Source organism: Coregonus lavaretus (genome assembly GCF_964263955.1).
Source record: "Coregonus lavaretus genome assembly, chromosome: 8".
Lineage (NCBI taxonomy): Eukaryota > Metazoa > Chordata > Actinopteri > Salmoniformes > Salmonidae > Coregonus > Coregonus lavaretus.
Window position 1 is genome coordinate 50,211,057 of NC_139995.1, and position 18,969 is coordinate 50,230,025.

Genomic DNA, 18,969 nt, shown 5'->3' on the forward strand with positions numbered 1-18,969 from the left:
TAGATTAGGGCCTAATGAATTTATTTCAATTGACTGATTTACTTATATGAACTGTAACTCACTAACTGTAAGTTGCTCTGGATAAGAGCGTCTGCTAAATGACTAAAATGTAAATGTAACTCAGTAAAATCTTTGAAATTGTTGCATGTTGCGTTTATATTTTTGTTCAGTGTAGTTAGAGTTTAATGGCTGTGATGGGAGAAAACTGAGGATGGATCAACAACATTGTAGTTACTCTACAATACTAACCTAAATGACAGATAGAAAAGAAGGAAGCCTGTACAGAATAAAAATATTGCAAAACATGCATCTTGTTTGCAATAAGGCACTAAAGTAAAACTGCAAAACATGTGGCAAAGAAATGTACTGTATGTCCTAAATACAAAACGTGATGTTTGGGGCAAATCCAACACAACACATGACTGAGTACCACTCTTCATATTTTCAAGCATGGTGGTGGCTGCATCATGTTATGGGTATGCTTGTCATCGGCAAGGACTATCCAGATGTGCAAAGCTCTAGAGACTTACCCAGAAAGACTCAAAGCTGTAATCGCTGCCAAAGTTGATTCTAGCATGTATTGAGTCAGGGGTGTGAATACTTATGTAAATTAGATTTTTCTGTATTTCATTAGCAAACATTTCTAAATACATATTTTCACTTTGTCATTATGGGATATTGTGTGTAGATGGGTGGGAGAAAAAAATATATTTAATCCATTTTGAATTCAGGCTGTAACACAACAAAATGTGGAATAAGTCAAGGGTATGAATACTTTCTGAAGGGACTGTAAGTAGGTCATGTTAAACTTAGCTAAGAGAATTCTCAACCAACCTTTACTTGTCGATACTTTCTCAATTCCCGACTTGGAAGACACCTGTCTTCTAAATTTCCATGTCTAGTCGTTTGAATTTAGAAAATGCTCAGTTATTAAATACATTTACAAAAAATGTACTAACAATGTGTACGCTGCCATCTTGTCTATTTCAAATCTTCTCTCATTGATTGGGTGTCCACCCCAAAGTGCTTTATGTCATGATGACACGCCTCTATGAGTGACAGGATTCGATTATCTGGCCCGGGTTACCCCGGTTGGAGGAGTTTGCGCCGGGTGAAAAGTGATTGCATTCGTTTTGGAACCGGCTACAAGGTGCCCCGTTCAAAGCCCATGGCAAAGTGATGTAGCCTAGGGTAGATTAAGCCTGCGGAATAATGAGTAGCATTCTGTTTTCACATGCAAAGGTTATTCCTTTTGATAAAAATGCTTTATCAGCCTTTCCAATGAAAACTAGTTTGGAAATTCCAACATACAGTACTGGTCAAAAGTTTTATAACACCTACTCATTCAAGGGTTTTTCTTTATTTTTACTATTTTCTACATTGTAGAATAATAGTGAAGACATCAAAACAATGAAATAACCCATGGAATCATGTACTAACCAAAAAAGTGTTAAACAAATCAAAATATATTTTATATTTGAGATTCTTCAAATAGCCACCATTTGCCTTGATGACAGCTTTGCACACTATTGGCATTCTCTCAACCAGCTTCATGAGGTAGTCACCTGGAATGCATTTCAATTAATAGGTGTGGCTTCTTAAGTTAATTTGTGGAATTTCTTTCCTTCTTAATGTTTGAGCCAATCAGTTGTGTTGTGACAAGGTAGGATGGGTATACAGAAGATATCCCTATTTGGTAAAAGACCAAGTCCATATTATGGCAAGAACAGCTCAAATAAGCAAAGAGAAACGACAGTCCATCATTACTTTAAGACATGAAGGTCAGTCAATGTGGAAAATGTCAAGAACTTAAAGTTTCTTCAAGTGCAGTCGCAAAAACCATCAAGCGCTATGATGAAACTGGCTCTCATGAGGACCACCACAGGAATGGAAGACCCAGAGCATTCTACAGCGATACGCCATCCCATCTGGTCTGGGCTTAGTGGGACTATCATTTGTTTTTCAACAGGACAATGACCCAACACACCTCCAGGCTGTGTAAGGGCTATTTGACCAAGAAGGAGAGTGATGGAGTGCTGCATCAGATGACCTGGCCTCCACAATCCCCTGACCTCAACCAAATAGAGATGGTTTGGGATGAGTCGGACGGCAGAGTGAAGGAAAAGCAGCCAACAAGTGCTCAGCATATGTGGGAACTCCTTCAAGACTGTTGGAAAAGCATTCCAGGTGAAGCTGGTTGAGAGAATGCCAAGACTGTGCAAAGCTGTCATCAAGGCAAAGGGTGGCTTTTTGAAGATATATTTTAATTTGTTTACCACATTTTTTTGTTTACTACATGATTCCATATGTGTTATTTCATAGTTTTGATGTCTTCACTATTATTCTACAATGTAAAAGTAAAGAAAAACCCTTGAATGAGTAGGTGTGTCCAAACTTTTGACTGGTAGTGTATATTTTATGGAAAAGAGATGTATGTTCCTGGACGATGCACCATAGTGCCTTGTTGAAAACATGACCGAGCGGCACAGATTACTGTTCGATTTGAGAAGGGCGCTCCTCCCTCACCGCTTTTGCCAGTTCACATCACGGGTCATAGACCGATGACAGGGTCCACATTGTTGGATTACTTCATGGAGCAAATTTGATTTAATTTAATAACGGAGCATTTTCTAAGTTCAAACGAACCCCCTGCAACTAGACATGGAGGTTTAGAACACATGTTGTCTTCCAAGTAGGGAATTGAGGAAGTATCACCAAGTAAAGGTTGGTCGAAAATTCTCTGTGCTACACTTAATATGACCTACTTAAAAACACAGATCAGCCAGCTGGAACAGTAATTATGGCGATATTTGTAATCGCTAGCTTGCAGCAAGCCTACAATGTCTGTCACTTTACTTGTCAGTTGTCCCCAGTTACCGGTCAATCAACTTGCTAGAACCCAATATCATTGGAAGATTCGTTTTTGATAATTAAGCATGCATTGTTCCATAAAAGGTCCAATGTAGCCATTTTTATCTCAATATCAAATCATTTCTGGGTAACAGTTAAGTACCTTTCTGTGATTTTTTTTCAATTGAAATGGTCAAAAAGAAACAAAAGTAGCTTCTTAGCAAAGAGCAATTTTTCAAACAAGAATTTAGCTAGGACTGACTAGGAGTGGTCTGAGTGGGGAGGGGAAAACTAGCTGTTATTGGCAGAGAGGTTTGGAACTCTCTTTCTTATTGGTCTCTTAACTAATTTACTGCCTGGTGATGTCACCAGGCAGGCTAAAACTCCCCACCAAAACAGGCAGAAATTTCTGACAGCCTTTTCAAATGGCTCTTACACTAAAAGCGCATTATCATCATTTCACAGTATTATTCCAACGTCATAGTGTAGAAATATACACTGAGTATACCAAACATTAGGAACACCTTCCTAATATTGAGTTGCACAACCCCTCTCCCTCCCTCCCTCCCTCCTCAGAACAGCCTCAATTCGTCGGGTCAACTACAGGGTGTCGAAAGCGTTCCACAAGGATGCTGACCCATGTTGACTCCAATGCTTCCTACAGTTGTGTCAAATTGTCTGGATGTCCTTTGGGGTGGTGGACCATTCTTGATACACACGGGAAGCTGTTCAGCGTGAAAAACCCAGCAGCGTTGCAGTTCTTGACACAAACTGGTGCGCCTGGCACCTACTACCATACCCCGTTCAAAGGCACTTAAATATTTTGTCTTGCCCATTCACCCTCTGAAAGGCACACATACACAATCCATATGCAGTGAGGGGAAAAAAGTATTTGATCCCCTGCTGATTTTGTACGTTTGCCCACTGACAAAGACATAATGGTAGGTTTATTTGAACAGTGAGAGACAGAATAACAACAAAAAATCCAGAAAAACGCATGTCAAAAATATTATAAATTGATTTGCATTTTAATGAGGGAAATAAGTATTTGACCCCCTCTCAATCAGAAAGATTTCTGGCTCCCAGGTGTCTTTTATACAGGTAACAAGCTGAGATTAGGAGCACACTCTTAAAGGGAGTGCTCCTAATCTCAGCTTGTTACCTGTATAAAAAGACACCTGTCCACAGAAGCAATCAATCAATCAGATTCCAAACGCTCCACCATGGCCAAGACCAAAGAGCTCTCCAAGGATGTCAGGGACAAGATTGTAGACCTACACAAGGCTGGAATGGGCTAAAAGACCATCGCCAAGCAGCTTGGTGAGAAGGTGACAACAGTTGGTGCGATTATTCGCAAATGGAAGAAACACAAAATAACTGTCAATCTCCCTCGGCCTGGGGCTCCATGCAAGATCTCACCTCGTGGAGTTGCAATGATCATGAGAACGGTGAGGAATCAGCCCAGAACTACACGGGAGGATCATGTCAATGATCTCAAGGCAGCTGGGACCATAGTCACCAAGAAAACAATTGGTAACACACTATGCCGTGAAGGACCGAAATCCTGCAGCGCCCGCAAGGTCCCCCTGCTCAAGAAAGCACTTATACAGGGCCGTCTGAAGTTTGCCAATGAACATCTGAATGATTCAGAAGAGAACTGGGTGAAAGTGTTGTGGTCAGATGAGACCAAAATCAAGCTCTTTGGCATCAACTCAACTCGCCGTGTTTGGAGGAGGAGGAATGCTGCCTATGACCCCAAGAACACCATCTCCACCGTCAAACATGGAGGTGGAAACATTATGCTTTGGTGGTGTTTGTCTGCTAAGGGGACAGGACAACTTCACCGCATCAAAGGGACGATGGACGGCGCCATGTACCGTCAAATCTTGGGTGAGAACCTCCTTCCCTCAGCCAGGGCATTGAAAATGGGTCGTTGATGGGTATTCCAGCATGACAATGACCCAAAACACACGGCCAAGGCAAGAAAGGAGTGGCTCAAGAAGAAGCACATTAAGGTCCTGGAGTGGCCTAGCCAGTCTCCAGACCTTAATCCCATAGAAAATCTGTGAAGGGAGCTGAAGGTTTGAGTTGCCAAACGTCAGGCTCGAAACCTTAATGACTTGAGATGTGTGCAAACCTGGTGGCCAACTACAAGAAACGTCTGACCTCTGTGATTGCCAACAAGGGTTTTGCCACCAAGTACTAAGTCATGTTTTGCAGAGGGGTCAAATACTTATTTCCCTCATTAAAATGCAAATCAATCTATAACATTTTTGACATGCGTTTTTCTGGATTTTTTGTTGTTATTCTGTCTCTCACTGTTCAAATAAACCTACCATTAAAATTATAGACTGATCATGTCTTTGTCAGTGGGCAAACGTACAAAATCAGCAGGGGATCAAATACTTTTTTCCCCTCACTGTATGTCTCCTCCCCTTCATCTACACTAACTGAACTTAATGACTTAATGTTTTGTATACTCAGTGTATATACACACACACACACACACAACACAGGAAAATCACGTTTTGACTGCACTGGGCCTTTAAACATTGAAAGCATACACTGATTGAACAAAATATTAGGAACACCTGCTCTTTCAATGACATAGACGGACCAGGTGAATCCAGGTGAAAGCTATGATCCCTTATTGATGTCACTTGTTAAATCAACGTCAAACAGTGTAGATGAAGGGGAGGAGACAGGTTAAAGAAGGATTTCTAAGCCTTGAGACAATTGAGACGTATTGTGTATGTGCCATTCAGAGGGTGAATGGGCAAGACAAAATATTTAAGTGCCTTTGAACGGGGTATTTTAGTAGGTGCCAGGCGCACCGGTTTGTGTCAAGAACTGCAACACTGCTGGGTTTTTCATGCTCAACAGTTTCCCGTGTGTATCAAGGATGGGCCACCACCCAAAGTACATCCAGCCAACGTGACAACTGTGGGAAGCATTGGAGTCAACATGGGCCAGCATCCCTGTGGAATGCTTTCAACACCTTGTAGAGTCCATGACCTGATGAATTGAGGCTGTTCTGAGGGCAAAAGGGGGAGTGCAACTCAATATTAGGAAGGTGTTCCTAATGTTTTGTATACTCGGTGTATATAAAATAAAGGAAAATCACATTTTTGACCGCACTGGGCCTTTAAACATTGAAAACATATATTAATATGTCTCTCTATTGAATAACATTTCTTTGCCTGTCCTTCCCTCCAGACCCTAGGCAGCTCCATGTCTCTGAAGAAGAGGTTCCCCTTGAGCAGGAGTGGAGCAGCCCCATTCTGCGGCAAGAAAGTTCAGAGCCCACACAAAGTACAGAGGAACAGGACCTCAGGACCAATCTGGGAGAAGAGCAACTGCAAGGGCCTGAGACTCATGGTCATAACATAGAGTTTGTGTTCACACCTCCTTGTGTGAAAAGTGATTTTGTTCAGGACCCTTGGCCCTCACACCTTTTCCAAACCCAAATTGTGGAGGACAATGAGACGAATAATCTATCGAGCACCCTCGTGGAACACATTAAAACAGAACCCGATGGAGGAGAGGGCTATGGAGTAGTAACGAGTGACCCACAGCTCATGTTTGCAGTAAACGCACACTGTTCTGCAGCTCCAAGTGAAAACATGCATGGGACAGAGATTGAAGGCCCTCTGCAACGGAAAACAAAGACAGGAAGACCATTCAGACATATAGGAACGCTGTCTGAACTTAAGAAGAGACGCGCTTTGTATGAGCGATTTCGATGCCATGTCTGTGGAAAAGGGTTCCCAGCAAGGAATGGTCTGGGAGACCACATGACAACTCACACAGGGGAGAGACCACACAGCTGTCACCTCTGTGGGAAAGGTTTCAAAGTGAAGAGTCATCTGAAAGAGCATATCAGGGTTCACACAGGAGAGAAACCCTTTGTCTGCCCAGTCTGTGGGAAAGCGTTCAGGCAGGATGCCCATATGAAAGGACATTTGAGGGGGACTCACAAGGAGAAACCATACAGATGCCATGACTGTGGCGAAAGCTTCAGTCAGATGGGAGAGCTGCAAATGCATAGGACAGTGTGCTGTCGTCCATTTGCCCTGGGCCCAAATTTGATGTAACTTTCACTCCCTTAATGCCTACGGTGACCAGGACGCTTTAGACTTGCAGCCATGATAAGGACCATTCAAATGTGTTATTGAACAAACAAAGGAAGAATGTTCTGTTCACAGAGTTAGAAAAGTTTGAGAGAGCATCTCCTATATTTCTCAAAATCTATAAACGGGAGGGCGTTTCCAGAAAGCATGTAGCCTATGTGGTTGTCTGTATGTGGTTCTTGGAAGTTTCAGTGAGTCCCATGAGAAATAGTTGTCAATTTAACTAGTTCTGTGGTACCTCATATTGTGTAAATATATTTCAAAAAATATTTGAGTCCCTGATTGAGAGGTCTGTGACCCATTTTGTGGGCTGTGTCTAATATCAAGAATATTCTGTATATCTTGGATATAATTTTTCCCCTCCTGTTAACTTTCTATGTGTTTTTGTGAGAGTGGAAGGCATTCTCAACTTTGGAGAATCTCTCATAAGATGGGTAAAAGTAATGTACAACAATCCTTTATGTAAAATAATAAATAAATGGTTACTTCCCTGAGAACTTTGAATTGTCAAGAGGCGTAAAACAAGGTTGCCCTCTGTCACCATACCTATTTATTATGGCCATTGAACTGTTAGCTTTAAAATATAATATTAAGGGGCTAAGAGTTAAGGGATTAGAGACAAAAGTATCAATCTTCAACCTTGAAGGGCCTCGTTGAGGACCTGGATAACTTCTGCAATTTCTCTGGACTAAAACCCAACTATGATAAGTGTATTAAATTACGGATTGGGTCTCTAAAAGATAAACTTTAAATTGCCATGTGGTCTCCCAATTAAATGGGCTTGGTGTATATGTCCCGGAAAAGTTTAGCGATCTTAAAGTTGAGCAACTATTAATTTGGATCAAAAACGTAGAATCTTGAAACCGTGGAGAGGGAAAAACGTATCAATTTACCGGAAGATTACCCTGATGAATTATCTAGTGATATCGCAGTTTACATATTTATTCTTGGCTCTACTGATTCCAGGAGAATCCTTTTTCAAATAATGCGTGAAAAAAATATTTCACTTTCACAAATATCATACTCCCCCAAAAATTATAACCTCCCGTTCTTGTAATGTCTTGGTGGCATATTTGTGTGTCTAACTTTGGTCAACACTGAGTTCAACTTGGGATAATCAGTACCACGAATGTGGCTCACCTTTTAGCCAGGTACATTTCTATGGTAATGAATCCTTCAGATCTAACCTGCGGGGCAGGCTAACTACATTTCTCCTGAATGAAGTGTCTGAGCCGTGAATTTAGGACCAATGAAATCAGATTCATTCCGTCTCGCAAAGATTGTGTCATCATCCACTTCATTTGAGGAAGACAACTGATTAGATATTGTATTAATGAAACATTTTTGTTAGTAAAGTTTTTATTTTATTTCAACACTAATTAAAATGTGGCACTGACGTGCACATGGATTGATGTTTCTGCATTGTCTCAATGAAGGGTTCGGCGTTCGACTAGCCACGTGCGACATGCACGCGCAGTTACAAGCCGGCTAGAGTTAGCGGCAGGCGGACGAGCAATATCCACCGTAGTAGTACGGATGAAGCCTGAGCTAGAATGGGACGCTAACTGCAGCTGGCTATCTTTAGAAAACCCTGAGTAGATCTAGCTTGCTTCGTAGTATACTCCTTCTGTTCAAAGAATGTCAGTTCTCAATTTGAGAACTATGTTAGGAAAATATTGACTATTATTGAAGGGAATTAACTTTGTGTCTACCTATTAATTATTATTATTAAAACCAATTTGTTCACTGAAAGTGTGCTTTGTTTCTCAAACAAACTTCAAATTTGACTTTACTGTCCAAACACGCATGCATGTTAACTGTATAAATACACTTTTATAAAGTCCTATCTAATTGCAAAGTCAACGTTATTGCAGTCTGAGCACTGTTAAAACTCCAGGGGCGTGTTCATAAGTGCACGGGATGGAAAACCTTTAAAAACATTTTGCAATGTAAAACAGAAATTAGCTTTTTTGTTGTTGTTGATTTTCTTCAATTTGTTGTGCCTAATGAACACAACCCAGGTAGACTCTCCCCGTTTTCACAGTGAGACACATGGAGTTTGTATGTGGGCAGGAGGTCACCAAAATCCTTTTATTTAGCTCCACTTGTATTACAATTTATGACCAGTAGAGGCCAGAAAAGCCTGTCTTTCTTTCAAAGAGTATTAGAGAAGAGTATGTAGCCCCTATCTACACCGAGACCATGTGCAGTAGACTTAGGTCAAAACCTATACTCTATGGTCAACTCCTCTCAGCCCAGATTGGTCAAATAAAACACTTTATTGCAGGACTCATTCTGGGCTTGGATACATTATGTCTGCATACATACCCTGTATGCCTATTTACAACCCAATAGCATAACATGATAAGACAAATATGGGCTTAAATATATTCAGAATTGATATGTATAAACATGCACAGTATGTCCTTATACTATTTCCCCCAAAGTTATGTGAGATCGTGGGGAACAAACAGATTTAGAGCAGATTGAGGAGAACTCCCCGGAACTAATTCATCTTCCTGGAAATTACATGGCATTCAGCCTGCCAACACAGAGCTGACTGAAAAGAGGAAAGACAATGGAGCTACTAAACACATTAGTCACCCTACGATTCAGTATCACTGGGCCGTCTCTCTTTCAACGCTTTCTCTCAGTCAGACTCTAACACACTCTTTCACTCAAAACCTCTCTCGCTTAACCTCAATCTCTGAAACACTCTCTATCCCCCAAACCTCTGTCTATCCACTCTCTCTGTCTACCCTCTCTCTCTCTCACTGCTGCTCCTACTGATTATAGAACACCACACAGAGCTTTTCAGCACAGGCCCAAGGTCATTGGCCCAGCTCAAAAAATAAATAACATACAGTACTAACAGCCCAGTTATTTCTCCTGCCAATGATGGGGAAAAGCCAGTCACCATGAGATGGCAGGGTATGATCACCACTACAAACTGCGCCATAAAAGCCCTGACCTAAAGGCCAGGTAGTACAGCATGTCTGCATGCAGGGATGCTACATACAGTGGGGGAAAAAAAGTATTTAGTCAGCCACCAATTGTGCAGGTTCTCCCACTTAAAAAGATGAGAGAGGCCTGTAATTTTCATCATAGGTACACGTCAACTATGACAGACAAAATGAGAAGAAAAAAATCCAGAAAATCACATTGTAGGATTTTTAATGAATTTATTTGCAAATTATGGTGGAAAATAAGTATTTGGTCAATAACAAAAGTTTCTCAATACTTTGTTATATACCCTTTGTTGGCAATGACACAGGTCAAACGTTTTCTGTAAGTCTTCACAAGGTTTTCACACACTGTTGCTGGTATTTTGGCCCATTCCTCCATGCAGATCTCCTCTAGAGCAGTGATGTTTTGGGGCTGTCGCTGGGCAACACAGACTTTCAACTCCCTCCAAAGATTTTCTATGGGGTTGAGATCTGGAGACTGGCTAGGCCACTCCAGGACCTTGAAATGCTTCTTATGAAGCCACTCCTTCGTTGCCTGGGCAGTGTGTTTGGGATCATTGTCATGCTGAAAGACCCAGCCACGTTTCATCTTCAATGCCCTTGCTGATGGAAGGAGGTTTTCACTCAAAATCTCACGATACATGGCCCCATTCATTCTTTCCTTTACACGGATCAGTCGTCCTGGTCCCTTTGCAGAAAAACAGCCCCAAAGCATGATGTTTCCACCCCCATGCTTCGCAGTAGGTATGGTGTTCTTTGGATGCAACTCAGCATTCTTTGTCCTCCAAACACGACGAGTTGAGTTTTTACCAAAAAGTTCTATTTTGGTTTCATCTGACCATATGACATTCTCCCAATCCTCTTCTGGATCATCCAAATGCACTCTAGCAAACTTCAGACGGGCCTGGACATGTACTGGCTTAAGCAGGGGGACACGTCTGGCACTGCAGGATTTGAGTCCCTGGCGGCGTAGTGTGTTACTGATGGTAGGCTTTGTTACTTTGGTCCCAGCTCTCTGCAGGTCATTCACTAGGTCCCCCCGTGTGGTTCTGGGATTTTTGCTCACCGTTCTTGTGATCATTTTGACCCCACGGGGTGAGATCTTGCGTGGAGCCCCAGATCGAGGGAGATTATCAGTGGTCTTGTATGTCTTCCATTTCCTAATAATTGCTCCCACAGTTGATTTCTTCAAACCAAGCTGCTTACCTATTGCAGATTCAGTCTTCCCATCCTGGTGCAGGTCTACAATTTTGTTTCTGGTGTCCTTTGACAGCTCTTTGGTCTTGGCCATAGTGGAGTTTGGAGTGTGACTGTTTGAGGTTGTGGACAGGTGTCTTTTATACTGATAACAAGTTCAAACAGGTGCCATTAATACAGGTAACGAGTGGAGGACAGAGGAGCCTCTTAAAGAAGAAGTTACAGGTCTGTGAGAGCCAGAAATCTTGCTTGTTTGTAGGTGACCAAATACTTATTTTCCACCATAATTTGCAAATACATTCATTAAAAATCATACAATGTGATTTTCTGGATTTTTTTTCTCAATTTGTCTGTCATACTTGACGTGTACCTATGATGAAAATTACAGGCCTCTCTCATCTTTTTAAGTGGGAGAACTTGCACAATTGGTGGCTGACTAAATACTTTTTTTCCCCACTGTAGGCCTATGTTTATAGCCAAAAAGTTAGAAACAAATGTTTATTCTTCCAAAGCATACAACCAAATTGTGACACTATGAAATTAGGCTTAAAAACAAGCATCCCTGGTAGTGGTAGTAATATAATAATAATAATACATCTCTAAATGACATTTGTGTAACATTAGGCGACCTACCGTTTTGCCATCGTTGCCAAACAGCACCAGGCCCGCCTTGGTGACCAGACCAGGTCGACTGGTACCAGGGATCTCCAGGGGCTGACCAATAGCAGTCACACCGCTGTCTACCAGAGAGGAGCCGTAGAACGTCACTTTCTAGAGGACAGACCACAGTGGAATCAGCCTTTGGGTGGAGCTCAATAGTCTAGACTCCTTTAATTTTATCTCATCTGCACCGATGTGACTGAACTGGAGAACATGATTTACATTGTATTATTAACAGGAAGGGTGGACACAGGGATTTGAACCCCGGTCTCAGGTGGGGAGCAGTATATGTGACTGGCCGGGATCGTTACAGCTAGGCCACTGGCTCTGCATGTACTTTACTGACTTTATTGTCCCCTTGGGGAAAATGTGTTGCCGTATCACCGTACACGCTTTAAAATGCTGTTTAAGAAAAGGACAATACACATTAATGACATTTATACACAGTAGCCACTGTAAGAAGCCCAGCCTGCTGGTCTCAGTGAATGGATAGTGGTCTCAGTGAATGGATAGTGGTCTCAGTGAATGGATAGTGGTCTCAGTGAATGGATAGTGGTCTCAGTGAATGGATAGTGGTCTCAGTGAATGGATAGTGGTCTCAGTGAATGGATAGTGGTCTCAGTGAATGGATAGTGGTCTCAGTGAATGGATAGGGACATTAGCCCAAGCTATTTAGGAGGGATATCACATTTGGTTATTATTGTTTAGTCCTGTTTTTTCTGCAGGGAGGTGCCATACCTGCACCCAGAGGGGATTAGTTCAAAGTCCAGGTACAGGGGGTGGCTTGGGTCTAAAATGATTTTGTGAGCCTTGCTGAGGGCCCTGACCTTGAAGATCTCATCAAGCCTGTCTGTTTGACTCCAAGTACCTTGCTTGCTGTGGTGATAATCCTTCTCAGCATGTTATTTTGGCTGGCTGGCTGACCGTGGCATTACCGAACCAACAAACAATACTCTCAGTAAACTACTATATTCTTACCTGTCCATCAACCTCCGCCCAGGCACCAGGCACTTTGTCATTTCCTCTGATCCAGTTGTGTAGGGCCTGTGCAGACTGGTTCCAGTCAATCTACAGAAAAACACAAATCATAATAACTGATTACCTGAAATCAACATAGACATGCATATCTGAATAAAACGATAGGAAATATGTGGTCCTATGTAATCTCAAACATAGTGTTACAGGAGTGCTTGAGCAGTCCACTGATCTTGTGGTTAGAAGCAAGATGGCTGGAGCAGTGTGTTTACAGAATTTAGTCTGGGTCTTGGCCTACCTTGGCATTGTCTTTCTTCTGAATTCCCTCATAGGTGGCTCCCTCCTCTGGCTGGACAATCTTTGGGGCGTTCCCTGCTGCGATCAGCCTCACTGCATCCACCTGTGAACCAGGTCAACTTGACTAACATGCTCAAAGATTCCCAACAGTATGGAATGGGTCTCACCCTCCACTTGTGTTTTTGTACTATGCCGCATTTTCTTTTTGCATTCATGAGACTGTTTCAAACAATATTTGTTGATATGGCTGGCCATATGTGACAGACAGAGAAAACTGCATTCCTCAGAGTACTGAAGTGTGGCCTTGTTGTATCTCTTTGACTTACTGTGCCTTTCACTCCCTCAGGGAAGAGGAACCTCTTGTAGATGGTGTTGACAGTGTCATCAGGCTCCACGTCACACTCCCTCTGCAGCAGGATTGGTCCAGTGTCCAGTCCGTCATCCGCCCAGAACACTGTGAACCCGCCTTTCTTGTCCCCGTGGATCAAGGTCCTGTTGTCAAACCCATGGAGGGTAAAGTAAGCCTAACACACTCATCCTACTCAGAACTTTGACGCTTTGTTTGACCATGCAAGCCTCTCACCTCTTTTGTCCAATCAGCAGGTTTATGTTTTAACCATGTGTAAATCAACCAACCAAACAAACAGTCAACCAACAAACCCATCAATCAGATAAACAAAAAAACATTTTACCTGCTGTGGAGACAAAATCAATAAATCAACTAATGAAAACACCAACCAACCGACCAACTAGTGACTGTCGCACCAACCAACCAATCATCCGTTTGTCCATCCATTTGTCCAAGCAGCCATCCACTCACCAGTTGATGGCAGAGGCCCCCCTGTGTCGGGGAAGCAGGGAGGGGTGGTAGATGATGGAACCGTGGGCCGGGTGGTCGATGACCTCCATGGGGATGAACTGGGAGCAGAAGGGCATGACGTTGAGCTCGGCCCCTGTGGCCTTGTAGGCCTCCACCACCTCCGGGATGCCTTTCCCCTTCAGGCGCCAGCGTGGGAACTTGAAGACGGTCACGCCATCCTTCTCAGCCTCCATGCCTGTAGGTGTAGAGGGGCAAAGATAGGAGTGATGTTTCTCCCATAGCGTATGTAATTCAAGTCAAATTGCCATGGTCTAAGGGGCTTTCCCAACCGTTCTAGTAATTCTATGGTTTCAAGTTTTAATGTCAAATGTGAAATGCCTTTCTTGCAAGCTCTAAAACCAACACTGAAGTGATACATATCAATGTAGTACAAAGAAATAACATAAGGTAGAACAAAAACTCACAGGAAAGTAAGAAGCTATATACAGGGTCAGTTCCAGTACCATATTTACAATGTGCAGGGATAATGGAGTGATAGAGGTAGATATGTATAGGGGTAAGGTGACTAGGCATAAGTCTGTATGATAAACAGAGTAGCAGCAGCGTAAATTAAGATTGCATGTGAGTGTGTGCATGTGTGTAGAGTCAGTATAAATGTGTGTGCATGTTATGTGTGTTGGAGTGTCAGTGTGTGTGAGTGTGTAGAGTCCTGTGAGTGTGCAGAGAGAGTGAAAAAATATAAATAAAATACAAGGGTCAACTCAGATAGTCTGTGTAGCCATTCTGTTAGCTATTTAGCAGTCTTATGTCTTGGGGGATAGAAGCTGTTCAGGATCCTGTTGGTGTCAGACTTGATGCACCGGTACCACTTGCCGAGCGGAAGCAGAGAGAACAGTCTATGGCTTGGGTGGCTGGAGTCTTTAATGATTTTCCGGGCCTTCTTTTCCAACCGCCTGATATAGAGGTCCTGGATGGCAGGGAGCTTGGGCCCAGTGATGTACTGGGCTGTTTGTTTGGGGCAATTTCATGGAAACGGAATTACGCTGAGACATATATTTTTCCCTTTAAAATGTATACCAAACAAAAAAAACATTGATTTCAACATTTACTAAACCATACAACTCTATGCACAAGTACTACTTTTAACAATTTCCACAGAACATTTTACAAGAACACATTTACAGGAAGAACTATGCAGATACAAAGTTTGGTAACAGAACAAAACTGAAGGAGATTTTACCTTAATGATCTTATTTTTTTGTGCAAATTGTTCAAAGTAGCCATTTTGCATAGAGTTGTATGGTTTGTTAAACTTTGAAATAAATGGTCTTTGTTTGGCATACATTTGAAAGTGAAAAATCGGAGTCGCAGCATAATTCCGTTACCATGGAATTACCCTTTGTCCTTGGCCCTTTGTAAGTTATTTGTAAGCAACTTTCGTCCTTGCTACCGTTACGCACAGTATGTACTTCCAAAAAAAGTCTAAATAGAAATGATATATTATTTTTAACCAAGTGCGCATGTGCCAAATCCACCTTCGGCACCTCCAATAAAATCACTCATTACTGCCACGCACAGGTTGGCTGATCCAGCAGCATTACAGTATCCCCAAATATCATTGATTTTATTTTTATTTAGACCTTTTTTGGAAGTACATACCGTGCGTAATGGCAGTAATGACGATAGTTACTCTACAAAACTCCATATTTGGACATTATAACGTTTGCAGAGCTGGTTAATAGGACTTTGAATTGATGGATCCTGCGTATCAGAGGATATCTCGTCATAGTCATAATCTCTTCAAGCCCAGGTTCTGGTTCAGGTTGGTTAGGTAAAAGTAAGGGTGCCACTGAATAGAACTCCCAGATTCAGTCATGTCAGATCAGGCTACATCAAGGGAGGAAGAAGGGGTGTATTTAATGTATTCAAACAGGGCCCTTGACTCCTTTTAGGTAGAGAGAATTTCACAGTCTGGCTGTAGGCATCAACATTTTCAATAGAGCCAATGTAATTGGTAATTACCATGGGCAGACTGTATATTGATACTTGTTTTGTTGATTAAGAAAATGCATTGAGGACGGAGCACATGGGGGAAAGGACTGGTGTGATCCCACTGGGCACAGTCAATTCAAAGTCTATTCCACATTGGTTCAACCAGTGTGTGCCCAGTGAAATGTGTCTAATGTCTACTTTAGTCAGTGGTGAACAACAGGCACAACATTTATCAGTGTTCAGTTGACAAGATCAACTACAAGGCCCCTGTTTCCTTTCAAATTTTTTACAAGAATCCATTGATTTTCTCTTAGAGTTTGGGACAGGACTGTTCTTTGACTGATAATGTGAGAGTTCAAACTTCACTTGACATTAAAAATATTATGTTTGCCCTCAGAGTATGTGTTCTCTGTGTAGTCTTTGGTTTACTTTATGTACTCTGGTGTGAGGACAAAACCATATAGAAAATACAATATGAATACAGTATATCCAAAGGCTTTGAGCATGTGCTTGATAGCCAAGTAAAATGTCCCTCAGCAAAAAAGAAGACTCCCACCTCTGTGAGATTTGCTCTCGTGTGTTTCATACGCAAATGGTTTTGCATTATAGCAGTGTGGAGACTGAGAGTCTTGTCATTGCTGAAGAAAAAAGGTGCAGTCATGCCTGCTCACCTAGAGGGTCGGCTTTGCCATCCTTGTTAGGTATAGTGAACACTCCAACGATGGTGTGGCCCTCCTTCCTCAGCTCCTTGTACACCTCCAGGCCAAAAACACTCTGACCAATCACAGCTATCCTCATCATGAGCGATCACAAACTACTGGCACAAAAAGGCAACACAGAAAAACAGCGAAAGAGCCTTTTACTTTATTCAATACTTCTCGAGACATAGGCTATTTATAAAAGAAGCATTTGAATATTATTAATTTCAAAATAACCAAATGACTACCTCAACTAGCCGGTGCCCCCGCACCGGTACCCCTGTGTATATAGCCTCCCTACTGTTATTTTATTTTACTTCTGCTCTTTTTTTCTCAACACTTTTTTGTTGTTGTTTTATTTTACTTTTTATTAAAAATAAATGCATTGTTGGTTAAGGGCTGTAAGTAAGCATTTCACGGTAATGTCTACACCTGTTGTATTCGGCGCATATGGAAAATAAAATTTGATTTGATTTGATATTTATGTTATCCAGAAGTTTTCCATTCTCATTTGTGTAACATCAGGCAAATAGAGGGGCAAATATCAGATCCATTGTTTAGTAAGGTCATGAAAAGTAGTTGACAGTGGGCGCATTTGAGTGGACTGGCTCAAGCAACCGACTGTAGACGAAAGTCAAGGAGTAAATTCGGTAGAGGTGGAACTGCAACAGCCGAAAGTCAGACACTAATTGGTTTTCCAACAGCAAGGCTCAGATCAACATGGCAGTGTTGCCATTATTTATACAAGTTTTTATTTTTTTCTACGTCTCCAACCCCCATATCACACACTCACAAACGGAAATAATATGTGTACATTGTACAATCAATTAGTGACAGATTCAAATATCACATTAATTTGTATATATCCACTGTATACACAAATCGCGACAAAGTTCGTTCTTGTTTCAGTCATGTCTATGATCACGTTTGCATGGGTCAAACAAAAACCCCTAATGATTAGTTGACAATAGAACCTCAACCTCCCACAATGCAGGCCATGGTTGCAGGAGGATGTTGGTGAACAGCAACTGCAGAAACTTGTAGTCGACTGCAATTAAAACTTAATGACCTTTGATCACATGATTTTTGTAAAGTTCATGCAGTCGACATGTAGATGTAAATCTGAATGTTTTTATCCCAATAATGCAACACACTTTAAAAGGTGTCCTTTTTTCTCCATATTTTATAACTGGGGTCGCACTTGTTTCAACCAATCACGTTGCAGAGCAGATCCCTGCCTATGGAGGATTGACCAATATAATCGACCGAGCTCTTGTACACTAGACTTCTACCTACAGAATGCCTCAATATACCTTTCATACAATGAAAAATATGCAGAAACAAATCTTTGAACTTATTTTTAATGATGCACAGTGAAGGTTCACTTTTGCAATACGCTCTCCGATAGAAAACACAAGTAAAAGTTGCTACACCACGAAGGGGAGACAACTTTTATGACAGCGCGATATTAGTTTATTACAGTGTGAGCGAGCTACCTTGCAGGTTGGCTTCGTTGCAAACCTTTATAAAGATATTTGAGAAATATAGAAAGTAATGTATTAACACGACGATATGAACAATTCAAGTATGTGATGCTAGGCGCGCGACCCAGAACCAAACAACGTCCAATTCTAGAACATTGTGCACTGTGCAATCTCGAGATAGCAAATCTCAACACATATAGAAATATGCAGATGAATATAAAACATTAACGTTACCCTTGCTTTAATGCTGGGCTAAGTCTCCCCTACTGGCGTGCTGTTAGGGATCGTGTGGACACCGTTGCTCTTTATTTCGGCCGAGAATGTCAAAAGGCAGGCAGGCTGCTTTGAGCCACTGTAACAGCCATTAGTGATTACACAACAGTTAAAAGCGTGTGATGTGATAGGGCGGTCTAGCCGCAAGGGGTGGTCGTAAACTTTGGACTTCCAAAACTATTTCTGTAGTAACGTTTCAAGACTCTATTATTCATTGTATGGTATTTTTTTCAGTAGAACTTTATATTGAATCCAGACCAGTTGAGAAGTGTGTGTGTGTGGTGTGTGTGATATAGTTTATTACAGTAGTTTATGACGGATGGATAATTTCCTCATTGGTTCATATCTATACCATAAAACAGGTTGTTATAGAGACAGAAACATAGGAGAGCAATGGTCAGTAGGTTATAGCCTTGTTGACCACTCCCATTTACCATCAACTCCTGCAAAGGTCAATAAAGTTAAAGCTACAATATGAAACTTTTTGGCGCTCCAACCAAATTCACATAGAAATGTGAGTTATAGATCATTCATGTGCATTGAAAGCAAGTCTAATAAGGGGTAGATCTGTTCTATGTGTGCTATTTCTATGCTTCCCGTTCTTGTCTTTTACTTTCGGTTTTATAC

The 18,969-nt window shown here is 41.7% G+C and overlaps 1 protein-coding gene across 2 annotated transcripts in view; it reads right to left on the reverse strand.

The window, feature by feature from the left end:
• LOC311133218 (cytosolic 10-formyltetrahydrofolate dehydrogenase-like) overlaps positions 1 to 18,424 on the reverse strand; it is a 37,441-nt gene extending 19,017 nt beyond the window's left edge. Inside the window, exons 1-7 of one of the 2 annotated variants that reach the window (XM_084166705.1) lie at positions 18,304 to 18,424; positions 16,559 to 16,701; positions 13,896 to 14,130; positions 13,402 to 13,567; positions 13,077 to 13,178; positions 12,782 to 12,871; positions 11,777 to 11,914 (exon numbers count right to left, since the gene is read on the reverse strand). In XM_084166705.1, the coding sequence (XP_084022831.1) occupies positions 11,777 to 11,914; positions 12,782 to 12,871; positions 13,077 to 13,178; positions 13,402 to 13,567; positions 13,896 to 14,130; positions 16,559 to 16,688 (861 nt within the window). In that variant the 5' untranslated portion in view covers positions 16,689 to 16,701; positions 18,304 to 18,424. The remainder of the gene's footprint in view (positions 1 to 11,776; positions 11,915 to 12,781; positions 12,872 to 13,076; positions 13,179 to 13,401; positions 13,568 to 13,895; positions 14,131 to 16,558; positions 16,702 to 18,303) is intronic. The other variant, XM_084166706.1, reaches the window with a different exon arrangement.
• Between the last annotated feature and the right edge of the window lie 545 nt (positions 18,425 to 18,969).